The sequence below is a fragment of the Vipera ursinii genome (genome assembly GCF_947247035.1).
Source record: "Vipera ursinii genome assembly, chromosome: 1".
Taxonomy (NCBI): Eukaryota; Metazoa; Chordata; class Lepidosauria; order Squamata; family Viperidae; genus Vipera; species Vipera ursinii.
In genome coordinates, this window is record NC_139512.1 from 99,013,138 (window position 1) to 99,040,063 (window position 26,926).

The 26,926-nt window shown below is 39.1% G+C and overlaps 1 protein-coding gene across 1 annotated transcript; it reads right to left on the reverse strand.

The window, feature by feature from the left end:
* Positions 1-8,090: 8,090 nt before the first annotated feature.
* WEE1 (WEE1 G2 checkpoint kinase) lies at positions 8,091-24,799 on the reverse strand. Its single transcript, XM_083353730.1, has 11 exons — positions 24,054-24,799; positions 17,255-17,463; positions 15,174-15,240; positions 14,906-15,078; positions 13,968-14,089; positions 12,034-12,180; positions 11,575-11,670; positions 11,402-11,487; positions 11,060-11,230; positions 10,822-10,967; positions 8,091-9,546 (listed from the first exon to the last, which is right to left on the reverse strand). The coding sequence occupies exons 1-11, from the start codon at positions 24,636-24,638 to the stop codon at positions 9,396-9,398; spliced, it is 1,953 nt and encodes a 650-aa protein (XP_083209856.1). The 5' UTR covers positions 24,639-24,799; the 3' UTR covers positions 8,091-9,395.
* Positions 24,800-26,926: the final 2,127 nt, after the last annotated feature.

Consider the following 26,926-nt stretch of genomic DNA (forward strand, 5'->3'; position numbering starts at 1 on the left):
AAGAGCCTAATGCTGGGAAAGATTGAGGGCAATAGAAGAAGGGGGCGACAGAGCATGAGGTGGCTGGATGGAGTCACTGAAGCAGTAGGCATGAGCTTAAATGGACTCCAGAAGATGGTAGAGGACAGGAAGGCCTGGAGGAACATTGTCCAAAGGGTCGTGATGAGTCGGACACGACTTCGCAGCTAACAACAACAACAATTTTGAAAACAGAATTAACACACTCTAGTAGAAACACTGATGAGGGGAACAGCCAAAACTGCAGAGGAAACCTCACTCTACTGCCGACTTTACCTTTATCAGGTTTGGTTATATTTTTGTGCCAATCAAGATGTTGTTATAGTTACTTAGAACTAGTTTGAAGTAACAGTTTAAGGCACCAGGCTAGAAATCAGAAGACCATGAGTTCTAGTCTGGCTTTAGATACAAAGCCAACTGCGTCGCTTGTGAGCCAATCTTGCGTTTTCAGCCTAGCAAGAAGGAAATGGCAAAATATTTATGAAAAACCTCCTTAGGAAATTGCTTGAATTGTTTTTGCTAAGAGTGGCTCAAATGCAGGGGAAAATAAGTATTTTATATTTCCCAAATTGATAATTACCCTGCGGTAAAATGGGTGGCCAGTAAATGTTATAAATAATTAAATAAACTATATTCTGGGCTCGGTACTGAGCTAGCAGGGGCACGTACAGTATTACCTTTCTCCTTCTTTTCTCCACTAAAACCACAAGAATGGGTTTTCCATAAACATATAGAGGCAGATATTCCAAATGAAGGCATTTTGTTTTAATGTAAGCACATGCTGTAGTACCACAAAAGACAGAAGTTAATACTGCTAATCTAACATTTGGGGGAGAGGGAGTTTATTTGCACTCTGACCTTTTAAGTATCGACAGGGAAATTGTCTCATAGTCTTTCAATGGTGACTCATATCTTCAGGAGGAAACATTCACTAAGCTATAGCAGATGACAATCACTTTTCCCTGAACAACTTAATGATCTGAAAATGCATTATTTAGTTAAACAAAGTGTCCTTAAACTTAGTTCTGTAATTCTTTGTGTACTCAAGAAAGTATACGTTCTTGTAAAGTTATTAAGAATTCTTCTATTTTTTGCATAATTATTAGGAGCTTGCACATGAGTAATACATGAATAAATGGATGGAATCTGATGGTCTATTTCCATTTATGGAAGCAAGATTTTCCTCAGGCTACTGGAAGGCATGATCAGTCTTCCTTGCAGCCTTCCCAGCACAACCTTCATAGAGGAAGGGGAGAAAAGGAGGAGAAAAAAATATACAGTGATAAGAGAGAAAGACTTAAGTACTATTATTTTTGGATAATACTAAATTCCACTGAATATGCCTAGAATTAGATTGATAGGGCCGTTTTTGAACTTAATTCATTGTCATCTTAAGATAAAACAATTTTGTCTATTATCTCTTTAAACACTGCTTTCAGCTCTTCGTTGGCTGCCAAAATTAACTTAAAGGCAAACTTTATCTGGCAGTATAGCCTGAATGTGAAAGTCGTCTAAAATAAAACCACTAGTTAAATATGTACCTTCTAGGAACACAATATTTAAACATCTGTTTTTACAGACATAAGGCTATATATTTGCCTTGATTCCATTGACTAGAAGTCCAATTGATTAGGGGAACAAATCAGTGTTCCCCTAAACAGATAATTCTCAAATCAGTTCAGTGTCCTGATTGTTGATGTAACTATTAGACTCTTCAGCTGCCCCTTTAATTAGGGTTAATTCTCCCTTATAACACTATTATCTTTTTTAAAGATTTATTTTTGTTGGTTTTTAGAAAACCCTTCCCCCCCCCCCCTTATGAATTACATAACTGATAAGCTGTCTTGGAGACTTTATGAGGAACTGAAAGAACATATTTTATTCTATAAGCTATATTGACAGTTCTTTTGGGAATAAAGCTTTTAATAAATAGTTTTAAGATGAAACAAATAGTATGGAGGAAGGTTTCTTTAGCTGAAGGACAGTGTGATTTGATGACAAGTAAATATACAATAATTCCAGATGTTTAGCTCTCTAGAAACTTTATCTCCCTAAAAAGCAAAGCCAAATCCTAAACAGCAGAGCAGCACTGGCATGACAAACATTTGAAGATATAAATACATGATTCACTAAATTGCATTATATCTTCGGTGTCAAAAAGCATTGAAGGACTATAGAGATGTGTTCTTGGAGCAAAGCTCATGTTTACTTATTCACAGGTTTATTTAATTCTTCACCTATGCACACATTAACTACTATGCATTGTTTAAACAGCATCAGAGCACATTCAGGGCTAAGTAATATTCTAAAGTTGGTATCAATGGCATAATTGATGAAATAATTCTGGAAAGGTTTTTCTCTACCCAGTGCAAGGAAGTTATTCGTTGTCTCTTGTATGCAGAGTAAAGCATGCCAAAACAATTATTTCAATTGGCTTAGGCATATTTCTTTAAGCATCATAATAGGTTAAGTACCACAGCTCTGAGTGCAAAATAATGGACTATTCAGATAACTGAACTATCTGTCACACTGCAGACATTCTAGCTAATCTTCACATTCAGCAATGTTATGACCCCACTGGATACAACTTAGTACATTTATATGGCAAAGTGTTATTTCATCCAATTCACCTAATTAATATTTTTCTTTTTTCTGTGGATATGAACTCTTCAAGAGGTATATTACACATTAGATTAGAACAATACAAAGCATATTTTCTGCCAGGAAAATGTATTATTAGACAGCAAGATTTAAAATTTTCTCCATCTTTTTGCTGTTAATAATAACAAGCTGGGACGCGGTGGCTCAGTGGGTTAGGACGCTGAGCTTGTCGATCAGAAGGTCGGCAATTTGGCGGGTCGAATCCCGAGTGCCGCGTAACAGAGTGAGCGCCTGTTACTCGTCCCAGCTTCTGCCAACCTAGCAGTTCGAAAGCACGTAAAAATGCAAGTAGAAAAATAGGGACCACTACGGTGGGAAGGTAACAGCGTTCCGTACGCCTTTGGCGTCTAGTCATGCCGGCCACATGACCACGGAGACGTCCTCGGACAAGCGCTGGCTCTTCGGCTTTGAAACGGAGATGAGCACCGGCCCCTAGAGTTGGAAACGACTAGCACACATGTGCGGGGGAACCTTTACCTTTTTAATAACAAGCTGCAAGCTTCGCACGGGAAGCCCGGCGTCCAGGGAAGCGGCAGTGAAAGGGCCACCTCCCTTTCCCCCCCACCCTACTTCAGTTGGGAGTTTTGCGCTCTCAAAAGTTGGCATGGACTTTTCGGGCTAGCTAGCAGAAGAGAAGCCGGGCCCTTCCTCCTTGGGAGCCATGAGTGGGTGTGGGAAGCGGTGCAAGCACGGCCTCGTGAAATTTTCCGGCACCCTCTTCAAACTCGTCACGGGCAGGCTTAGCAAAGGTAAAGGCGAGGAGTAAAGGTGACCAGGGAATGGCAGGCGGCAGCAGCCACAGCGGAGGGAGGGAAAGGAGCGAGAAAACCAGCCGACGGCGTTCGCCAATCGTTGGGCTTAGGGAGCGGAAGGGTTCCCGGTTCCCTTCGGAGAGGACATTTGCTGCGCTTTTGGCGTTTTGCGGGCTGAGAAAGGTGTGGTTTGTTGGGTCACTTCTGGGCGATCACGGGGGCCCTGGACAATGTGGGGTTTTGCAGCAAAGCCTGGTAGGAAAAGGCTTCATCGGGACACGCTTTCCTGCTTGGGGGGCTTTCCAGTTTGCAGCAGTAGTGGCAGCAGCTGGAAGGCAGTATGAAAACCAATCCACGAACCTCGTTTCTTGGGGGGGAAGAGTTGGAGCCTGTTGTTTTGCGCATGCGTGCACATGTGCACCCTTCTTTGCAGCTCCCAGTTTTCTTTTGTGAGGGAACAGGTTCTGAGTGGCTCTTTCACTGTTTCATGTTGCCAGCCATTGAGCTATGCCGTGCAGGGCCACCCAAGAGGGACAGGTCATAGCAGAGTGTTCTGACAAAACATGATCCACTGGAGAAGGAAATGGCAACCCACTCCAGTATCTTTGCCATGAAAATCCCAAGGACAGTACCAAAAGGCAAAATGATATGATGCTGGAAGATGAGCCCCTCAGGTAGGAAGGCGTCCAATATGCTATTGGGGAAGAGCAGAGGGCTAGTACTAGTAGTGCCAGAAAGAATGAAGCGACTGGGCCAAAGCCGAAAGGATGCTCAGCTGTGTATGTATTTGGTGGTCCGATGCTGTAAAGATTTTTTCTCCATAGGAACCTGAAGTGTAAAATCCATGAATCAAGAAAAGCTGGACGTGGTCAAACAAGAGATCAGCGAACTAAAATGGACAGGAATGGGTGAATTTAATTAAGATGACCATCAGGTATACTACTGCGGGCAAAAATCCCTCAGAAGAAATGCAGCAGCCTTCAGAGTCAATAAAAGAGTAGAAAAAGCAATACTGGGATACAATCCTGAGAATGATCTCAGTTCGAATCCAAGGCAAACCATTCAATATCATAGTCCACATCTATGCCCCAACTACCAGTGCTGAAGAGGATGAAATTTACTGGTTCTATGAAGCCCTACAGCACCTTACAGAACTAACACCAAAAAATAATTTCCTTATCATGGGGGATTGGAATGCTAAAGTAGGAAGCCAAAAGATAAGCGGAATAACAGGCAAGTTTGGCCTTGGAGTACAAAATGAAGCAGAGCATAGGCTGATAGAATTTTTTCAAGAGAATACGATGGTCATAGCAAACACTCTTTTCCAACAACCCAAGAGACGGCTCTACGCATGGACATCACCAGACGGTCAACACAGAAATCAGATTGACTGTATGCTCTGCAGCCAAAGATGAAGAAGCTCTATACAGTCAGTAAAAACAAGACCAGGAGCTGACTGTGGCTCAGACCATGAGCTTCTCATTGCAAAGTTTAGGCTTAAACTGAAGAAAGTAGGGAAAAGCACTAGGCTACTCAGGTATGAACTAAATCATATCCCTGACGAATATACAGTAGAAATGACAAATAGATTTAAGGAATTAGATCTGATAGACAGAGTGCCTGAAGAACTATGGAAAGGTTCACAACATTGTACAACAGGTAGCAACTAAAACCATCCCAAAGAAAAAGAAATACAAGAAAGCAAAATGGCTGTCTGAGGAAGCTTTGTAAATAGCTGAGGAAAGGAGGGAAGCGAAAGGCAAGGGAGAAAAAGAAAGATACGCCCAATTGAATGCAGAATTCCAGAGAATAGCTAGAAGAGACAAGAATCCCTTCTTAAATGAACAGTGCAAACAAATAGAAGAAAACAATAGAATAGGGAAGACCAGAGATCTTTTGAAGAAAATTGGAGAGATGAATGGAACGTTTCATGCAAAAATGGGCATGATAAAGGACGAAAATGGCAGGGACCTAACAGAGGCAGAAGAGATTAAGAAGAGGTGGCAAAATTACACAGAAGAACTATACAAGAACGAGCTTAATGTCCCTGACAACCGTGATGAGGTGATCACTGACCTTGAGCCAGACATCCTAGAAGGTGAAGTGAAGTGGGCCTTAGAAAAACTGAGCAACAACAAAGCTAGTGGAGGTGACAGTATTCCAGCTGAGCTATTCAGAATCTTAAGATGGTGCAGTAAAAGTGCTACACTCAATTTGCCAGCAAATTTGGAAAACTCAACAGTGACCACATGATTGGAAAAGATCAGTTTACATTCCAATTCCAAAGAAAGGTAATGCCAAAGAATTTTCAAACTATCGCACCATTGCACTCATTTCACATGCTAGTAAAGTTATGCTTAAAATCCTACAAGCTAGATTCCTGCAGTATGTGGATAGAGAACTACCATAAGTACAGGGAGGATTTCGAAGACGCAGAGGAAGTAGAGATCAAATTGCCTGCATACGCTGTATCATGGAGAAAGCTAGAGAGTTCCAGAAAAACATCTACTTCTACTTCATTGACTATGCTAAAGCCTTTGATTGTGTGGATCACAACAAACTGTGGCATGTTCTTAAAGAGATGGGAGTACCAGACCATCTTATTTGTCTCTTGAGAAACTTATATGCAGGTCAAGAAGCAACAGTGGGAAAGGAGTCCGACAAGGCTGTATACTGTCGTCCTACCTATTTAACTTATATGCAGAGCACATCATGAGAAAGGCAGGGCTAGATGAATCAAAAGTTGGAATTAAGATTGCCCAGAGAAATATCAACAACCTAAGATATGCAGATGATACCACTCTAATGGCAGAAAGTGAAGAACTAAAAAGCCTCTTGTTGCAGGTGAAGAAGGAAAGTGCAAAAGTTGGGTTGAAACTTAACGTTAAGAAAACCAAGATCATGGCATCCGGCCCTCTCAATTCCTGGCAAATAGATGGGAAAGAAATGGAGGTAGTGACAGATTTTATTTTCCTGGGCTCCAAGATCACTGCAGATGGAGACTGTAGCCAAGAAATTAAAAAACACTTGCTCCTGGGGAGGAAAGCCATGGCAAATCTAGACAACACACTAAAAAGCAGAGATATCACAGTGTCAACAAAAGTGCGCATAGTCAAGTCTATGGTCTTCCCAGTTGCAATGTATGGCAGTGAAAGTTGGACCATAAGAAAGGCTGAGCGCCAAAGAATTGAGGCCTTTGAACTCTGGTGCTGGAGAAGACTCCTGCGAGTCCCTTGGACTGCAAGGCGATCAAACCAGTCAGTCCTAGAGGAAATCAACCCTGACTGCTCTTTAGAAGGCCAAATCCTGAACTTGAAACTCAAAGTTTGGCCACCTAATAAGAAGAAAGGACTCACTGGAGAAGAGCCTAATGCTGGGAAAGGTTGAGGGCAATAGAAGAAGGGGACGACAGAGAATGAGGTGGCTGGATGGAGTCACTGAAGCAGTAGGTATGAGCTTAAAGGGACGACAGAAGATGATAGAGGACAGGAAGGCCTGGAGGAACATTGTCCATGGGGTCGTGATGGGTCGGACACGACGTCTTAGCTAACAACAATATGCTGTGTAGATTTATATGAAGGAACGAAAATAACTGCTAAAGAAATTTTAAGAAAATATATCCAAATCTAGTTTATACTAATGCTACTCACTATATCTCATCTTTTTAACCCATCCGTGCTTCCAACATGTCCATAAGTGGATCATACATTGCTTTTTGTTCATCTTTCTTTTTTTAATATCTCTTCATTCAAGCATACATTTTCATTTGTCTTAAACCATTCTTTTTTGCAATCTTCATATTCATTATATGATCAAATCACCTCAACACTTTTTATAGTGGTTAACCATTTAAATTCAATCAATATTCATTCTGAACAATATTAACTTTTATCACTTATTTTGATAAATATCATTCTATCCAACATTTCTAGTTTATAAATGTTATTTTTATTATTAGGCAATGAAGGAGCTGGCTCCCAACAAGCAGTCAAAGGGAAGCTGGCAGGAAGTCACAGGTTGCACTATATCACACTTAAAAACCTGTGGTGATCCACTTAATGACTGTGACAAGAATATTATATTCTTCCCTTTAGTTTCACTTTTATTTCCATTTCAATTCCACTCAATGAGGACATTATTTATATATATATTTCCATTTCCGCTGAAAATTATGTTCTTTACTGTTTACTCCTCGTACATTCCAAACTGCAACTTTCCAAATGCCATGGACATCACCAGATGTACTTATCGATATTGATCTCTAATTATGATTTATCTTCTTGCTAAAGACAATACTAACCATTGTTGGCATTTTTGACTAGTACAAGCATAGCCAAAGTCACATTTTATCCCAAGTATCCTGATGCTGTTCTATGAAAGTTAGGATTTCTAATCAGAGACAACCTTGGTAGGGCAACTTATTATTACCTGCATATATCTAACTTAGGAGGTATGTACAGTGCACTGGCACACATCCAGGATGAAGAGTACTGAAACTCACATCCTGCTTCAAAAGTATCAAGCAATAACTCAGCAGACATACTGTCCAGAACAGCAGGACTGCATCAATGGGCCTAAGCAGACCTAGGAATATTTTTCTAGAATGGTAACTGATCACTTTCCCGTAAAAAAGACAATGTTAATTTCCAAGTGGCACTTTAATATTTTGTTTCAAGCTAATTAAAAACAGAGTGAAACATTCAAGTAGGAAACCGGTTGAAACCAAAGAGCCAGTAATAGATAGCATCTATTTTGGCAATATTGAAACAGATTATTTGGGTACTGATTATATTACTCTTTTAACTAAAATTGAAATAAATTTGAATACCATCTTCTGAAATTGCAAACTACAGCTTTTATGTTGTACAATGTAACAACTATATACAATTATTTTGAAAAATGTTAAAAACAGTATACTTATTATGTACAAATAGTAAAACATTCACATATTAATAGAGGGGGGAAGAGAAAGTAGAAAAGGGAGAGGGATTAACTTGACAACTTTTATTAGAAACAATTATAAAAAAGACATTTACACTAATAATGTAATTCAAATATAAAATTGGTGTGCTGTCTCTGTACACAGTACACTAGCTTCAAAGAAGGAAACTGCTTTCACTAGAGCAGCTCTGGTATTTTTTCACATAATTTTTTAAAAGAAAGCCGACTAACACAATGATTGTTTTAATGCTACAGTTTACAGCAAGACAAACTAAAAATAGCAGCAGTTTCACATGGCATGTATCCACAAGATTACCCCTGTGGTTTGCAACAATGCCTAACAAAGTGCTCCCAGTTGAATCCACGAATACAATTCCCAACAGATTTACCTGATACCAGGTATGGTTTGGCTTGTTGTCCTTTAGACTTTCTCCATGGCACTTCTTATCTCCATGCCTAATGGAGCAATTTATAAAGTAATTCTTTATATTATCAGTAAAACGCCTTTTCTAACAACGCATTAAAACTAAAAAAGCAGCACACCATTCCAATGGTTGGCTCTGGATGATATAATTTATACTATAGTCAAAAGCCTGTTCAGCAGTGGCTCCGTCCAGTGTTCTCTGAGCAGCTTTCGTTTATGGATTGGGATCGCCCTTTCTTCATCTCCACAAAACACCTCCCAAATCTACTCATGAGAATCCCTTCCCTTCCCTGCCAATCCTAATCCCTCTAGAATAAATTTAGGGAGTGCACAACACTGAGGAGAAATCCATTTCACTTGGCGGTGGCTATTTTTCCAGCAAATGAAGATCTTGAACGTAACTTCTAAATATTGGGAGAAGCAGAGAAAAAGATAATTGTTTAACTGCGTCTTGTAAAATTCAAATTGCATAAGGTTTCTTTATAAAACCATTGACAGTGATTAAATAGAAAATTAGAAACAGACTCCTTTCTTCTGTTCCTAATTCAATCCAGCAATAAATCAATTATCTTCCTTTCTCAGTTTATGAAATAGAATCATTAATATATTGTGAGACTAACTGAACGGTTCATTTTTTTCCCAGTAAGACGAGCAATTCTATTCTGTGCTGTAGATCTAGTTGTCATTCGATCTGTAAACTGTGCTCGCTCCTCAGCAGCTGCCTTTGCCATTTGTGCTTTCTTCAACTCCCTGCAAAAGGTAAAAAAATCTGTTATTTCCCTTCAGATAATACTGTAGAAATTGTATCTAAAATCATTAAAAGAATCTGCAACAAAGGTATAACATAAATGGCATTGCTACATATTTTACCTCTTCTACAACATGATAAATTGGAAATGGAGCAATTCACAACACTCTGTACATTTGGGCTGTGCTTCTTCTTTTCACACCAACTTTAATTTGATCTCTCTTCTTATGGAATAACTCTTGTAGCATCCCCATCTTATCTTCCTTGACTCTTCACAACCAATTTTACTCTCTCTTGTGCACACCACCTCAGGAGAAAACTGCTCTGAATCATACTTTCCACTATCCATATACACAATAAATAATACCAGAACATCCCAAATCACACATATTCAGTCTCACCCTAACCACCCACCATTCTCTTACACAATTAACATTCCTTCCTGGCCATTTAAACAGAGTAGCCAACAAGGATCCCTTCCTATCACTCTCAATATAATCCTCTCAGATCGATCCTATTCCAATATACAAAACCCTGATTATTGCCCTCCAACTCATGTATTCATCCTTCCACTTTTCACAAGAAGGATGATATCCAAGAACCAATTTTCTATTTTAATCCACCACTAAAGTCCAAAAGTCAAATCACCCTGGCTACACCTCCAGAGATCTAACTATCTGCAGAACTCTACACAGAACTCCTTCCCAATTTTTAAACAAGTCCAGCTCTGGCATGCCACTCATATAGATAATATTCACATTCAACTAGAATGTGCTGGCTCACGAGTCATAAAAGAGCCAAGGTTGCCTACCCCTGAACAAGAACATTCACTGAATTCTTATCTTCCTCCTGATGATAGTATTCCATTTACATTCTGTAAATTATCTTTGAATTTTGATTTCATCAACTGCACTGAAACTACTTTAGAAAACCATCCATCTTCCAAGGCTGGAAGCCAGGATGGACTTTTGCTCATCTTCTACATCATTCTTTTTTTATAAAAAAAAGGTGATATAAACATGCCTCTTGCAGGAAAAAAAAGACATCCCTTTTCTTTTCACAGCAAGTGAGCACATTAGAAATCGGTTTCATTCCTTTTGTACTGGCACCCTGTTATATTTCTAAAGCCAAAATATTGATGTTATATTTCAGATCCCTACGTTATTAATGCTTCAGAAAAATTGTAGACCTCTTTATTTTGTTGCACGGGTGTTTACTATCAATATTACTCCTCGGTACTCTAAAACTAAAATAGGCACTGTATAGATTAAACTCACTTCTGCAGCAAAGAGTTTTTGAACTTTTCAGCATTCAGTTCTATTCGCAACTGATCAGCGCTCTTTCTAGCAGTGGATAACAATGCAGAATGCTTAGCTAGAGCAACTGCTGAGGGTCTTTTCTCTGGGTCAGAGTGTATCATAACCTGAAATAGATTAAAGGCACGTTTGATTACTGTTTTCGTCCTCATATATGGAGAAAATAACGTAGTTTATTGCTATATGTGCTTAAACTTACTTTTAACAAGTCTAACAAATCTTGAGAAAGGACTTGTGGGATTTTGGGTAGTTTTCCTCGTCGAATTTCATGCCATTGATCCCCATTGGCTGGCAATGGTTCAGCCCCAGCAGCACATACCACAGTTAATGCCAATGCAAAAATATCCGCTTTTGGCAAGTAATTATAGTTCTGGGGGGGGGAAAAATAATTGCCATAAATAGAAGATACCAGATTAGACAATTTCCCCTACATTCCAGCTTTATTCATAGGATAGAAATCTAAAACAATCCTTCTTCTATAAATCTAGGCAAGTTTGATACTCAAAGTTAGTTGTTTTGGCATAATTTAAAAATGCATTACCTCTTGTAAAACTTCATTGGCAAGAAAACGACTATCTCCTTCCTCCACCTGAGGACTGGCTATTCTGGTGACGTGACCAAGATCACCTTTATTAAAACAGTAAAGGATAAAAAATTACTTTCTCAAAATTAAAAAAGGTTTGCATGAATAGATATATTTCTACTATTTCCTACCTATTTTAAAAACAACCCTGCTAGATGACCATTCATCTTCATCTCCTTCTTCAGATGTAGTAGTTGGAATTGAGGTTCTAGATATGAAGATATTACCTGCCAAGGAATAAAATTATAAAAAATGTATCAAAATATAAATATAAATTAAATTCAGAGGTAAAATTCTATTGTGCCTCTTTGAGTAATGAACACTAGTATTAACAGCTACCTTGAAAAGGAGCCAAATTTTTTAAAAAGCAAGCGAACTTAATCCCACAAAAATATTTTCAAAACAAACACAACAGTTGGCCAACCACATATTTCAAAAAAGAACTTTTGCACTGTATTCTGTAGTTAGATTTGAAAAGTTTCAGTTGCTAAGGTGTGGTTCATTATTCATTTTGATACTACATTTATGTTCATTATGGAAAAATATTAAATCCTTACAATTCAGAAGACATCAGATTTTATGGTACTTACTAGGTTTTATATCCATGTGCACCAGTGACATTGAATGGATGTACTTTAAACCACGAGCAACTTGTAGTAGCAAATCTTTCAATTCTGGTTCACCAAAGTAACGCATATTTCTATAGTTTTCACTTATAGCATCAGCTAAACTACCCCCTGCATATAAAATTAAATCACATTAAAGGATTAAAAACATCCTATTTAGCATGTAATATTTAATAATTCTTCTTAAAAATATTTGGCTTCATAGAAGTCACAGGCATACAGGATGGATTTGTTTATTGTGGTATTTCTATGCCACTCTATTCCAAACAGCTTCAAGCACATGTACTTTATTGAGTTCACAATAAAGGAATAGGAACTATATAGGAACTATATATGAGGACCCAGATTCTTGGGGGCAATTAAGCTGACTTTGTAATAATGCCGCTTGGGGGGGGCGAAAGCCCTAATAAGCAGGCATATACATAGAATGAAGGCTACTGCTAAGCTTATAAGCCACCCTGAGTCTTCGGAGAAGGGCGGGATATAAATGGAATTAAAATAAATAAATAAATAAAATAGTTCAGATTTTATATGCATGCTAACTCTAGATGCAAGTAGCACAAGGAAAATTTGTTATAGTGTTAGAGAAAATCTATACTTTTTTAAAGTACAAGTTCACAATGAACTTAATTACAAAATCCACACAAATATAAATAAGTCTGACTTCAATCAAATGCTTTTTAATAATAGTGTGGAAGCCAAAACTATGAACTGGAATGACTGAACTACAAACTAATAATCCACTCTCAGTGTATACATGGTTGTACTTTGACAATAAAAGTTCATTCATTCTTAGAAAACCCACTATTTTAGACTTTTCTAACTCATATGAAATAAGGAGATATTAACAATAACCTACTAGATTTTGTTTAAATGATGCTCGTGAATGTATATAAAACATTTGGAATATTTAACAATTATTGATATGCAAAGAAAACATTTCTCTTTGTGCAAATTAAGAGTCAAGTATGCTTGTACAGTCTGTAATTTTGTATCAAAATCTTCAAAGGTTTCCTCTATTTTATGTTATTTTACATTACAGATGCATCAATAGATGCTTCATAGATGCCACATGTGCTTTTTCCATTGGCTGAGCGGAAATCCTGCTTATTGTTAAAATATATCACTGAAGCAGAAGGCAAAGATAAAATATGGAAAGCAAAGTGCAGAACTGTGGCATGCTCACCAGAAAACTAAGTAGTAGTAAGACAGGGAGACGTTATAATTTTGGCTTCCATATGAAGCCAAAACTGTCAGCTGTTGTAAGCTGAGCCTACATTTCCACTGTGGAATAAAAAAATGATGCTTTAATATATCTGTTTAGAGGGATATAACTGGTCTCTCACAATTAATATAAAACAGAATTAGCAGCAGAGAAAATGTATTTCAATATTTAATTTTACAGTTTCAGTTGAAGCTGAATCACATTAGTCAGTTACTAATAGTACAATATTACTTCAATTTTTATTTTTTAGTCAGGAAATTTGAGATAATCAGCCTAAATATATATAGACCCATCAAGCAAAATAGACAACTATTTCTAGTTCAGGGGAAGAAAAGTTTGTCTTTTAATATTTGAAAGTAAAGCTTCCTATCTCATTTTATTTAATATGCATAATTTTATTATAATTCAGCTTTGGTGATTTAATGTATCATAGTTCTCCCATTTTTGTTCTGCTCTGTCATAACTGTAATTACATACCCAAACATCTATACAAATTACTGAAACTGAAATCCTAAATTCTTACTATATTTCTTTAAAAAGTTTTTATTTTAAAGTAACAAGGATTGACAAATCTATAACAGGCAATAAATATACTATTTACCTTTCTAAGCCACTTGCTTAACAACCTACTATAGTTATTTTTCCACAGTTGTTAGAACAAAACCTTACTTACCATTACAATATTCATTCTGAATAAGCATATGATCATCTTCAGCCCAAGCAGAGAAGTATCTAACTACATGTGAATGCTGTCCCAAAACTGCATGAGCATAAACTTCTCTAAGAGCATTTTGCCTATCATATTGGGAAAAAAATACAATTTCATCAAAGCATTAAGCTGTTATTTTTAAATATTAAGTTATCAAATAGACAGAATTCTGGTCATTTCACTACTGTAATAATTTTTGTATTATTCTGCATAATGCAATTGAGTTATGAAATTTAGGCAAAACTTCAACTAAACACATAGGAGTGTACAGGAGACAATGTTTCTTGCATGAGGCAAAGAAATGGTGAGTTAAAGATATGCCTGGACCACTTCAGGTACTTTATGGTCTGGCCAAACCAAATCCCAGAACAAAATCTGGAAAGGTCTAATTGGGTAAACACAACAAGGCTCCTTATCTTTGTTCCTATTTTTTTTTCCAATAGACTAATTGCCAGTCTTCTCCTAACCCTACTTTTTCTAGACCGTTCCTTTTGCTTAGGAACTGCAATTTGCATTAATTGCAACTTGCACAATCGGCATAACTGTCCTGCCCCAATCTTTCCAGACAACTTCCTTACCTACTGCTAACAACCTTGCCCTTTTCCATTACCTCATCCCAAACATCTGAGTGACTGACCTGTTCATGGAACATTTTGAACATCCCTAGAAAGGAGCTACTGTAGATTCAGTTATATTTAGGATTGTTCCAAATACTGCATATTAGTGGATCTATGTTATTTTGATACAAAAATGGTATGCACAACTATACAGCATTTTTTCAAGTAGAAACAATTCATTAACCTAATTGTACAAACATTATTATAGATTTTTATATGAATTATAGGCACAGAAGCAAAACGTAACACAAAATATTTTGCATTTAAATTGTTACTAATACTTACTCATCAACTGAGCCAGCCAATGGTTTCTTAGATCGCTTTATTGCATAGATGCAACCATCAAGCCTTTTCACACATTTGAATACAGAACCAAATTCTCCAGAACCAATCTTCTCCAATTCATGAAATTCTGTGGCATACCGTGATTTCATATTGCTTTCTGTTATGCTGATCCGCTAAAATCGCATAGACATAAACACTACTAAATTCACTGTCACCGAAATGTATTTATTTAGAAACAAGTGGTTTTATAGAATTTCTTTTATTTTACCTTGGCAGGTCTGACAGTTTCATCCTCAAGTTCTCCATCACTTGCTTCCATGTCCTCATCACAGGAGCTAAAAATATAAAAATATACAGAAATACAGTGAAATCTTAACTTTCCAAGAAATTTTTCTAAGTAATATATCATTCATCCAGAAGCAAGATGAATAGAGGATGAATAATGCTAGAAGAGTACAGAGAATCTTAAATGAAATTCACTCCTTGAGGTAGAATTGTTTCTTACTGTATTATGCTGATACCACAGCATTTGATCAGAGTAAAATATCTCTGTGAAGCAGTGAAAAAGTCAAGTGAGGAATGGAATTATTTTAAAAAAAAACCAAAGAATAGGAATATAAATTGAACAAAATGCAATTTATTTTTGAATTTGTTTAAAATAAATAAAAATAGAAATCTGATCCATAGAGAAAAAGCTAAGCTTCTTTCTGAAACAATTAAGTCCACTTATACTAGCAATTTTTAACCAAGAACCAATCAGTATGTTTCTCCTGATATAAATATCCCACATCTCTTTATCTTTATATCAGTGGAGGTAATAGCTTAGAGTAAACATAGAAAATCATGGTATCAATAAAGCAAAGAAGCTAAACATGCAGCAATTTTGATAACAGTGACACATTTTACATAATGATTTTGTTTTGGCTATCATTCCTTTTTTTTTGAAAATTTTTATTGAAGGTACATTTAAAAACAAAAGTGGACATGTTACAACTTCCCTGATTACAACACTGCTATTAGTATTTCCTTATGTAACAAAAAGAAAAACAGAAAAGAAAAATACATTCTATGACGGGAGAGAATATCACAAAATGTACATATAACATCTGTAAGTTTTCTGGTAAACAATCTTTCAGTCGTCTACGTTGTAAATAAATATCTTTCCATTCTGTCCTGGTATAGGTGCTAGTAAAAAGTCTCTGAGTTATCAACTAATCAATCGATAGTCATCTCAGCGTTGCTCCTTAACTCTAACCATTTGTACACATTTTTCCAAATTTCATAATACTGTTTCAGTTTTTTTAAAATCTCTAATGTTAACCTGTCCATTTCGCCACAGGAAAGAATTTTATTATTTCTTCTTCAGTGGGTGTTTCCTTTCTTTTCCATTTTTGAGCCAATCTTGCTGCGGTTAAAATATGCAATAGTAAGTAAAAAGATTCTTTGCTGAATTTATCACTAATAATCCCTAATAGGAAGGTTTCTGGTTTTAAATCAATTTTTGGTAATAATAATAATATTTCTTCAAGCCAATTGGGTATCATTCCTAGCTTCATGAACTTAAGGGGGGTTTTTTTTTGGGGGGAGGGGGTCCATATCAATTCCAGTTTAGCCAGAAATCCCTGTTATGTTCCATAAACTAAGGGCTATTTTTAATGTTCTGTTAACTATTATTTAACTTTCCTTTACTGTGCCTTAATAGAAACCATTGTAAAGATACTCTAAGTGATTGTTACTTTCAACATAGATGGTTTGAAATGTTTTGCTATAAATCATAATCTGAATACTGAAACCATGATTTAATATACAATGAGGCATTTCACATATGTCATAAACAATGCTTAGGTTTATACATTAAGCCAACAATTTGTTAACAAACCGTTTCGATTTAGTGCAATGTATAAATCCAGTTATAACTGATCTCATGTGCATAGATTAGGGTTTAAATAAAATACAACATAATAATCCAAACCAATCCAAATCATATCTATTTTAATTCTAAAATTCTGTTAAGCAGCTATTTTTATCCCTTCGGACAACCACAGAAATTCTCTATTACTGCCACTCATATTCTTAAAGCCTATTTGCTACTCATTGTTCACTATGAATCTGTAACATCCTATGGACAAAATCCATTTTCTGAATTTTGGCAATTGTAAGAATTATATTTCAATATATATACATAGCAGTTTAGATTAGCCAAGACCGTTGTAAGTATAATACAGATTGTGCAACACATCTGGAAGACACTAAATTGTAGAATTATATTTTGTAAGATCTCAACTAATGGTTTTAATAGCATTTTTTAAAAATATCCCTGATATATCAAAGATCAGTTGTGATACTCACTCATTCCAATGTGTTCTCTTTCTCCTTCGACATTGTCCCACTGAAGATTGAAGAAAGACAGAGTCCGGAGTAAACGGATTAATGTTCACATGAGGGGCTTGTCCCATATCACATTCCTGTTTTACTAGTTTTCCAACATTCATAAAGAGAGAGCCACCTCGAAGTTTAGCTGAACTCGAGCCCATTCCTTCAGCTCGACAAAGGAGACTCTGAAAAACCAATACGACATATTTAACAAAATATTGAGCATTTAAAATGTAATACATCCATATTCTTGTCGTAAACCGCTTCCTTGTGCTCTCTTTATGACACACATTACAGCATAAATTGGCTTTCTGGTCTTATTCCTAATGCATAACTCCTCTGACAATAAACAAAACAAATTATTATGGTAAGAAATACTGAGGAATATGCAGATATTTTCTGAGTTAACGTACAATCAAACCCATTGTTTTTAGCTATTTTAGCAGGCAGATAAATCATTTTCTATCAGTATGTCTTGAAACTCAAGCCAAGACACAGTGTAAAAGCCATCAATAATGCTTAGTATTAAATCTTTAAAAGTTTCTAGCGGGCAATAAAATTGTAATGTTTTTTCACCAGAAAATCCTGCCATGTAAGAGAGGCTTATAAAAAAAACAGGATATAAATGGGCAACTGGCTGATAAGGCATGTGGAGAAGGTCTGCCTTCCCTACTGACACATTTAATTTCTCTCTGGACATGTGGCAGATTTTGCCAGTCATGTTTCTACACTTGGCTACAGGAATTCATGTCCTTCACAAATGTTATTCTCACCTTCTTGTTCTATTTGAATTGGATGGAATTCCTAATCACTATTCCTAATGGTTAAATGTAAGGTATTATTTCCACAATAAGAGTATCTATCTCAACAAACAAAAATAAAAATATTTAGCAAATTCTGGCAAACTTTCAAAGACTAAAAAAGTACTAATAGTATTTTTTTAACAAATTTTATTAAAAGGTATAGCTTTTATGAGCTGCTGTTTACTTCAACAAATGCATAAAGTGGCCTGATATAAGACTAAGTTGGGGAAAGATAAAGGGGAACAGATTAGAAGTACCACATCAATGATTAATTACATGTTAAAAACTCACGCTGTTTGATGAGATCTTCTGACATTGCCTAAAACATTTTGATGCATGGGAGTTTTCACTCAATGATGCTGTTAAAGTTCTGCTTTAACAGTCACACTGAGATCTGCTATAGTCTCCTGGGCAGTTTAAAATGCTGCGATATACTTTTTTTTGTTTTGAGTCCTGATATTAAACTTGTAACCATTAAACTTGTAACCATTGGTGGAGCAGTGGTCTAATGCCTGCTTAAGTAACACCAGCTGCCTGCAATTAGTGCAGGTTCGCATCCCACCAGGCTCAAGGTTGACTCAGCCTTCCATCCTTCCGAGGTAGGTAAAATGAGGACCCAGATTGTTGGGGGCAATAAGCTGACTTTGTAATAATGCCGCTTAGGGGGTGTGTGAAAGCCCTAATTAGCAGGCATATACATAGAATGAAGGCTACTGCTAAGCTTGTAAGCTGCCCTGAGTCTTCGGAGAAGGGCAGGATATAAATGGAATTAAAATAAATAAATAAATAAAAATAAATTCTTTTGCGCAAGCGTGCCCATTTGTCCTATACAGAATCCAGAGGGACACTGCTGGCAAATGACAACATATACCACACTGGAGGAAGAACAAGTGAAAGTGTCCCTCATCTTGTGGGTGTACTTGTTGGTGTGGAAATGGGACCAAAGTATACACCAGGTATGTTGCAAGGTGTGTACATACTTGCATTCTTTTCCTGTAGCTTCTTGTTGCTTGGGAGAATGTGGTGATTATCCATATGTAAAGGTAAAGGTTCCCCCGCACACGCGTGCTAGTCGTTTCCAACTCTAGGGGCTAGTGCTCATCTCCGTTTCAAAGCCAAAGAGCCAGCGCTTGTCCGAGGACATCTCCGTGGTCATGTGGCCGGCATGACTAGATGCCAAAGGCGCACGGAACACTGTTACCTTCCCACCGTAGTGGTCCCTATTTTTCTACTTGCATTTTTACGTGCTTTCGAACTGCTAGGTTGGGATGAGTAACAGGCGCTCACTCTGTTACGTGGCACTCGGGATTCGACCCGCCAAACTGCTGACCTTCTGATCGACAAGCTCAGCGTCCTAACCCACTGAGCCACTGCGTCCCTTTATCCATATGTAAGCATGGGTTAATCAGTACCAGAAAATGTGCAGTGTCATTGTCTAGTATAGGCTGTAATTTATTCATAATGTGATTCAGTAACTTGAGCTATAGTTAACTAGTGGTGTTCTGTTCTTCTGTTGTCTGCTTTTTTAATAAGTCCTCTCTGGAAACTGAACTGGCTCTATTGATCTTGTTGAGTGGGTAGTTCAGTGTCCTGAGTGACTGAATTAATTCCAGCTGAACTTAATATGATTACTTTTCACAACCACAGAAAGAAGATTCCACTCATCTTAACCAAATAACCTAGAACAGCTGAAGGGATACAAGAACTAATCTTATGAATTTAAAAAAAATGAAAGTTTTTCTCTCTCATTTTGAAGATGCCCATATTGAAAATCAGAACTGATATACAAGAATCTAACATTTCCAGCAATAATTATATACTCTAACCTTCACGAATTTCTTCTGTCAGTAACAGATTTGTCTAGAAGAAATGTTACAACTCAGAGCCCTCTCAGTTTAAGTAAAATTAAAATACATACAATATTAATCAGATTACATATTCTGATTCTACACAAATCCACTCATGGCTGAAAATGGATGCACACCTGTATGTATATATTTCTTCTGTGTATGTTCTACTTACTGAAGCTTTGAATCCTTTAATAAATATAAAAAATTGATGTAGCAAGCAACAAATATAAGAATTCCCAACAGTATCAATACAGGAGATCCATCAATTATAGAATATCCCAGTGAGTCTTTATCCAAGTAACAGAGCTAAACAGCTTAGTTTTTTTAGATAAGCCAAAATGCACTACAGGTAGTCCTTGACTTATGACCATTCATTTAATGACCATTCAAAGTTATAAGAATGCTGATAAAAGTGACTTACAACCAGTTCTTGCACTTATGACCATCAGTTTTCCTGGGCACTTGGCAATCGGCATGCATTTATGATGGTTGCAACATTTTAGGTTTACATGATTGCTATGTTCTTCCCATAAGCAAAATCAATGCATTAAGCTCTGATCCCTTTTTGACAGTGGTTTAAAAATATCTAATTTTATTTCTGTTTTCCTCTTAGGTTTTATAATTGTTTCTTTTTAAAAAAAATTGTTTTAACTGTTCTAACTTGTAAATATGAAGTGCTTTTAATTCTGTGTGACCAGCCATACGCTAAATAAATCTAATTTGTGACTTATAATTGCAGCAAAAACCAAACTAGAGTGATTTGTTCTAACCTATGCATAATATGAGTTTTATGTTAAATCAGATTACTGCATAATTTTCACTTATATAGTCATTTTATGATTATTAGCAGTTAGCTAAACTCTACAGAATGGTGTTTTTTAGCCCTTCAGGTGTTTTTTAGATTCTACACCTGTACAGGAATAGTTGTTTTGAGTGTGGTCAACATTTATTACAACTCTTCTATACTATAGTGTTTTCTATACGTACAATAAAGGGCCACTTGAACAAAAATTAAACCAACAACAAACTAGGAATAAATTCAGGAATGAAGACTTAGCCAAAGACTTTGACAAATCTCAGAAATAGATTATTTCACAAACTTAATGAGACTACAGAGAAGAGGAAATTGCAACATCATATGCAGCCTAGCCCTGTCTGTTAGAACATCATGAATTATCTCCTTGGCACTGTTATGGCTGAGGTAGGTAAACTCTGATCTCCAATAATCTTTGTGATTTCCCAAACTGGGTACAAGTAATTTTTTTTCCAGAAAACTAACACTGTCCTTTATACCTAGTATATGTGAAGTTAGGGGATAAAATAGATGTTTAGAGCCTCTGCAAAGCTTAGGTCTTACTTAGGACAAGCATTTGACTCCTCAAAATACTCAAACCTCCGTATTTCAGTTCTACCACTCCAGTGACAGCCACCAAAGAAGCCATATAGAACAGGGCTTTTCAACCTTTTCACCCATTGTACCACTTTTAGGATATGGCAACATCCGAGTACCACCAGTTGCCTAGCAAGCTGTCAAAAACTTGATGACCAAAAAAAAAAAGGAAAAAAGTGATGATGTATAGGTACAACAGTTCGCTTAGTGACTGTTCAAAACTACAGTGGCACTGAAAAAAGTGCCCCCCAAGCCACAGCCAAGCAAGACACCTACCTGCCCGCCTGGTGGCGTTCTTCATCCTGTCCGAGGTTTTCATTGCTGTAAGCATTCCTGTTGAGGATTGGCAGCGGGGGTGGGGTGGGGGTGTTTGGTTTTTGTCCCCCCCCCGTCTGCTGGGTGGTTGCAGCAGGTTTTGATCACTTCACATGACCCAGCGACACTGTGATTGGCGCTTCTTCTGGGCTCAGCAGAAGCGCCAGGATCAGCTGGAGCCTGGCGCTGAACCTGGCGCTTCCACTGAGCCTGACAGCCCTGCAGCTCCAGCATCTCTCGCTCAGGCTTGAGTGGTGCTGCCACCGGTTCAGCTCATTCCCCTCCCCTGCCACTTTTCTAGGATGGTCACATACCACCTGCCAGTGCCAATGTACCACAGGTGGTACCTGTACCACTGGTTGAAAAGCCCTGATACAGAAAATGTGTATCACAACACCACTGAAAAAGATTGCAGTCCCCTTGTTTTAGGCCTTGAAATATCTAGGGCAGCATAGGAGCACAAGTAACTGATATCCTAAACTCAAACCATTTATATAGATTCAGAAACTCACAGCAAAAGCTCTTATAAAAACATGATTATGATTTCCAGTGGAATCTTCACAAAACACATACTGTCTTTCTATACACCTAAATTTTTCCCAGATTCTTCATAGGTTCCTGAATATACCTCAGTAATCCAATCTAGAATTCAGTTAAGCCATGTCTTATTATAGTAAAATCATAGTTATATTTCCTGACAATTCATTTGGCATATTATTTTAATAGGCGTGAAAGCCAACTGGGTGACTATTTATCCAATCCCCCTCACAGGGTTGTTCTGGGGAAAATTGAAGGAAGAAAAGTTATTACATATGTTCACCTCTTTGAGTTACATATAAAGATGGGATAAATATCTAATAAATGCCCTTCCATTTTCAAGATATACATTATTTTATGCATACAGTATTGACAGCAAAACATTAAATATGAAAGGCAGCCTCATAGTATGCTGTAATTTGGAGGGTTTGATACATAAACTATAAACAGAAAATTAACTTGTTATAAAAATATTGATTCTACAGCATCATACAACTTGACCATTATATCTTAATAAAAAGCACTCTGAGAACAAGCAATTATGGTCTCAAAATTGACATTTATTAAAGCTTTACATCTCTCAGATTTCTTTATAATGTAAAATTCACAAACTTTCATGAAAACCTTATACATTTTAGAAGTAGATTCTTTGCTTAGAAAAATCACAAAACTTTCTCATTCTTTTTTTTAAAAAGGGTTGATTTGCTTTTCAAGGTTGCTGATCCTCGAACTGATTTCTTTCAGGAAAGTAAACATTCCAAAATCACTAAGCAAACCAGGTCAGCATTAGGATCATAAAGGCTGAGTACTTTTTAAAGTCAATTGTAGTGGATTTACCACATACTTCACAATGTGGGGGGAGATTATTTTGTTACAAATTTTAGGTTACATAATCTTAACTGACAATCTGTGGGCAGGCCTTACCCAGATGCCAACTTTCTTGTAACAGGCAAGCAAATCCGTTACATAACAAATATGATACAAGGGTTTGGCACTGGGGGAAAAACGCTCTTATTCTTTATATTGATATATGAACTGAGAAATGAAGGGCTGCCAGAATTTAAAAGGTCCCCCTGATGACTTCAAATCCACTGTCTTTAGCAGAGCTTGTCTGCATCTTACAACGCTACCTGCAAGCAAAATACCAAACTACAGGTAAAGCGGCACGTAGGACATTAAAATACATGCTGAGCGAAGCTGTATGTGCGAAACGTGACCCACCCACACAAGAGGAAAATCCATCTGAATACACTGAAGGTTAAAATTCCATCTCAATTTCTGGGAAATTGCCTTTTGCCTTTGCCCACAGAGGCTGGCATTGGTCAGCTTCTCTCTCTCTCTCTCTCTCTCTTCCTAACATTTAACAGAGCATAAGCCGCCCTGAGTCTTCGGAGAAGGGCGGGATATAAATGTAATAAAAATAAATAAATAAAAAGGACCCGCAGTGAAACGCTCTAAACCTGTCTGGCACCAATGGATATAATCCCTTTGAAATGTCCTCCGCAGAAAAAACTGACAAAAGACAGAAAGGGGGCGTGGCAGTGAATCCAAGAGCGCCTCTTGCCGTCTTCCCTGAAAACAATTCCTTTTTTTCCAAACCAGACAATCCTGACTTTATTTTTCTGACCACACCAAAAAGGCCAAAGAGGTCAGGGAGGAAGCCCAAAGGATCTTACCCCGCCAGGCTGGAGGATCGACCACCTAAACTGGCCCCCAGGTTCGCACGTCACCCACCCAACGTCCACGTGCTCGCCGCCGCCGCCGGCAGAAGGACGGTGGCTCCTTGTCGGCCCACCGGCTGCGTTCCGCCCACCTCACCGTTGTCTTTCCCTCCGGGGCCTCGCCCCGCCAACCAACCCCCTCCCCCCGCGCCGGCTCACCTTCGGCGTATGCGGAGTATCGAAGAGGCGCAGCTTGCGGAAGGTCTTGTGCGGCGGTGTGCCGGGGTAGTCGGGCAAAGGCGAAGCGGGCTTGGGCTGTTCCCGGCAGCGGATTGGATCTGCTCGCGGTGGCGACGCCTGGCCGTAAAAACGGCGAGGACCCTTCAGCGGCGGCGAGCCGGCCATGAAATAAGCTCCGGGGGATTTCACGGGGGAGGAAGAGCCGAAGCCTTCCTCTTCCCACGAGTCCCCTTCCTCCCCCGGGAGCGCGGACGAGGCCAGTTCCCTCCTTCCAACCTCCTCGGGGGTACGCGGTGGCTGAGGCTCCCGCCGAGCCGGGGTACGGTTGACCGAAAGAGGCGAGTCGGCTTCCTGGAAGGCCGAGTCTTCCCCGGTGCTGTTGCCGCTGCCGCCGCCCTCCTCTTCCTCCTCGTAGCCGCCTTCTTCCTCCTCTTCCTCCTCCTCGCAGTCGCTTCCCCCTCCCGGGAAAAGTAGCTTCTGCCTGATAGGGGCCGCGGCCCTCCGGACCGTAAGGCGCCGCGGCCCCGTGGCCAGCGGCGGCTGCTGCCGGCTCAAGAAACTCATGGCTGAGCTCGTACACGCTATTTTCGTCCCTCCCGAGGCTTCCGTTGGGACAGGCACCTCGACAGGCCAAATCCTGCCCCCCTGCGGTCAGATTCTCCTCCGGCGAGGCGGGTTCACACGTTCGCCCGACCAGGTTCCAGTTCGCCCGAACACCTCCGGCGCTCTCCGCCCGACCGCGGAATCGCCCGTTCAGACTCCGCGGCTTTCCCGCGACCGTTAGTCACGTGCCGGTCACACTGGCCAATCGCGCACGCCCCCCCTCGGTTTGAAAACACCAGCGGCGAGAGGCGGGGCCCGACGCGATGACATCAGCGACCATTTGGCGCGAATTCGGGGGGTGAAAGAGGGAGGGGTTGGTTTATTTTGTGCGCGCGTGTGAGTGAGTGAGTGAGTGAGTGAGTGTGCGTGCGTGCGGTGGGGGTGGGGAGGGGTGGGGGTTGCCGCCTGAGAGAAAGGGGGAAAGTTCTTGGAAAGGCGTAAACGTGGCTGGAAGTTTAGTATTTGATCTTGGGGGAAGCGCGCCGGGGAGATTAAAAAGGAGGATTTCGAGTGGGTCCTCGAGCTGTCGGGGGCTGACTCAGACGGAAATCCCAGCCTCTTAGAAGCGGCCCGAAACTGCGCGTTGTAGTCATTATTTATTTATTTATTTTATTACATTTATATACCACCCTTTCCCGAAGGGCTCAGGGCGGTTTACAGGGTGATTAAAAAACAAAGGTACAAAAGTTAAAAACATTACGTGTCATCAACCTCCCAGTTGTTTTAATTTAAGGCAGGGGTCTTCAAACTTGGCCCTTTTAGGACTTGTGGACTTCAACTCCCAGAATTCCTCAGCCCGCTGGCTGAGGAATTCTGGGAGTTGAAGTCCACAAGTCCTAAAAGGGCCAAGTTTGAAGACCCCTGATTTAAGGCCTCTTTCCTTTCGGATGAGCTTTGCCCGAGGCAAACGGTTACGTAGCCCGAGAAGCTGAATCAGCGCTCGTTTTAGCTCAGTGAGCCTGACGTTGTGACCAAAAATAGCCAATCTGGCTGGAATGATTTCACCTCGCATCTACGCTGAAGTCGATCCGTTTCGAAACCAATGAGGCGCGAAACTCCGGAGGTAGACCGACTGGATCGAACTGCAACGTTAACCTCTCCTAATTCTCTTTGTGAAAAAGAAAACAAAAAACAAAGAGCCGCCCTGTAGCGTCGCAGACCTTTACCCGGCTTTCTACGCCGATTTTTCCTGGTTCCTCGAGGTTGCAGTCCGTCTGTTGACCGTAGCATTGGCATTAATTAATTGTTTTCTTGCACTTTCCCGCCCCCCACCTTTCACAGAAACTGCTAACAGCAGCCAGAACGGTTTTTCTGCGGTTAAGTCAGAATTCGGATCGCTGTGATAAATGGACCCTCCAAACGGCTAACCGCAGGTGAATTGTTGCTCACCCCGAGCTGTTTAAAGGGTTTCGTTCCTGCTGAAACGGAAGCTCGAGACTGCCAGGAGAAAAGCCTCTTAAGACAATTTCGCCTGCCTGAACAGGCAGCGCCCCGGTCAGATTCCTTAGCCAAAATAATAATAATTTTTTTTTAAAAAAAAAATCGAGCCGAAAGCGGCCTCAAGGGGCAATGGTGGTTAAGGCTTGCCGGGAACATAAAATGCAAGTTGTTATAAGAGGGCGCTGAGAAAGCACCATTTACAAAATTCCAACCTGGCGGAAATGGCAAAGATCTCAGCGTACTTGAAAGACCATTCGCAACAGAGATAGATTGTGGAGTGGCAAAAATGGATTGATTACATCCAGAATAAATATGGGACTAAAAAGTTTCACTTAGCATTTGAATAAGTATTGATGTGATATTCATATTGCTTGTAGTTATTTTATAAGAGTTAAAGTGTGATAGATTTAATAGTTTATTATTGTTTGCATAAGGTAGATTATGATTGTATTTTTATACCCTGTATTTAGCTCTGGGAAGTCGGGGAGGGGGGAGGGGGAAGGGAGGGAGGGGTTGGGGAGAGGGGAGGGGGTTGGGAGGGGTTTTGTTTTGTTAAAAATGTATTGTAAAACTTTTCAATAAAAAAACAAAAAAACACCAAAATGCAGTCTCGTTGATGGTCCCACATGGGTTTTGACTGAACTGGAATGTACGGCTGTCTTCTGCCATGTCTCCAGCATCGTTTGCTTCCTGCTACATTGCCGATGAGCCACTGCACCTTCTCTACAGTCGCTGCACCTAAAATAACTACGTGAAAGAAAGAAGAACCCAGACCAAAGTTTGCAACAAACCAGCCCCATTCCCCATGT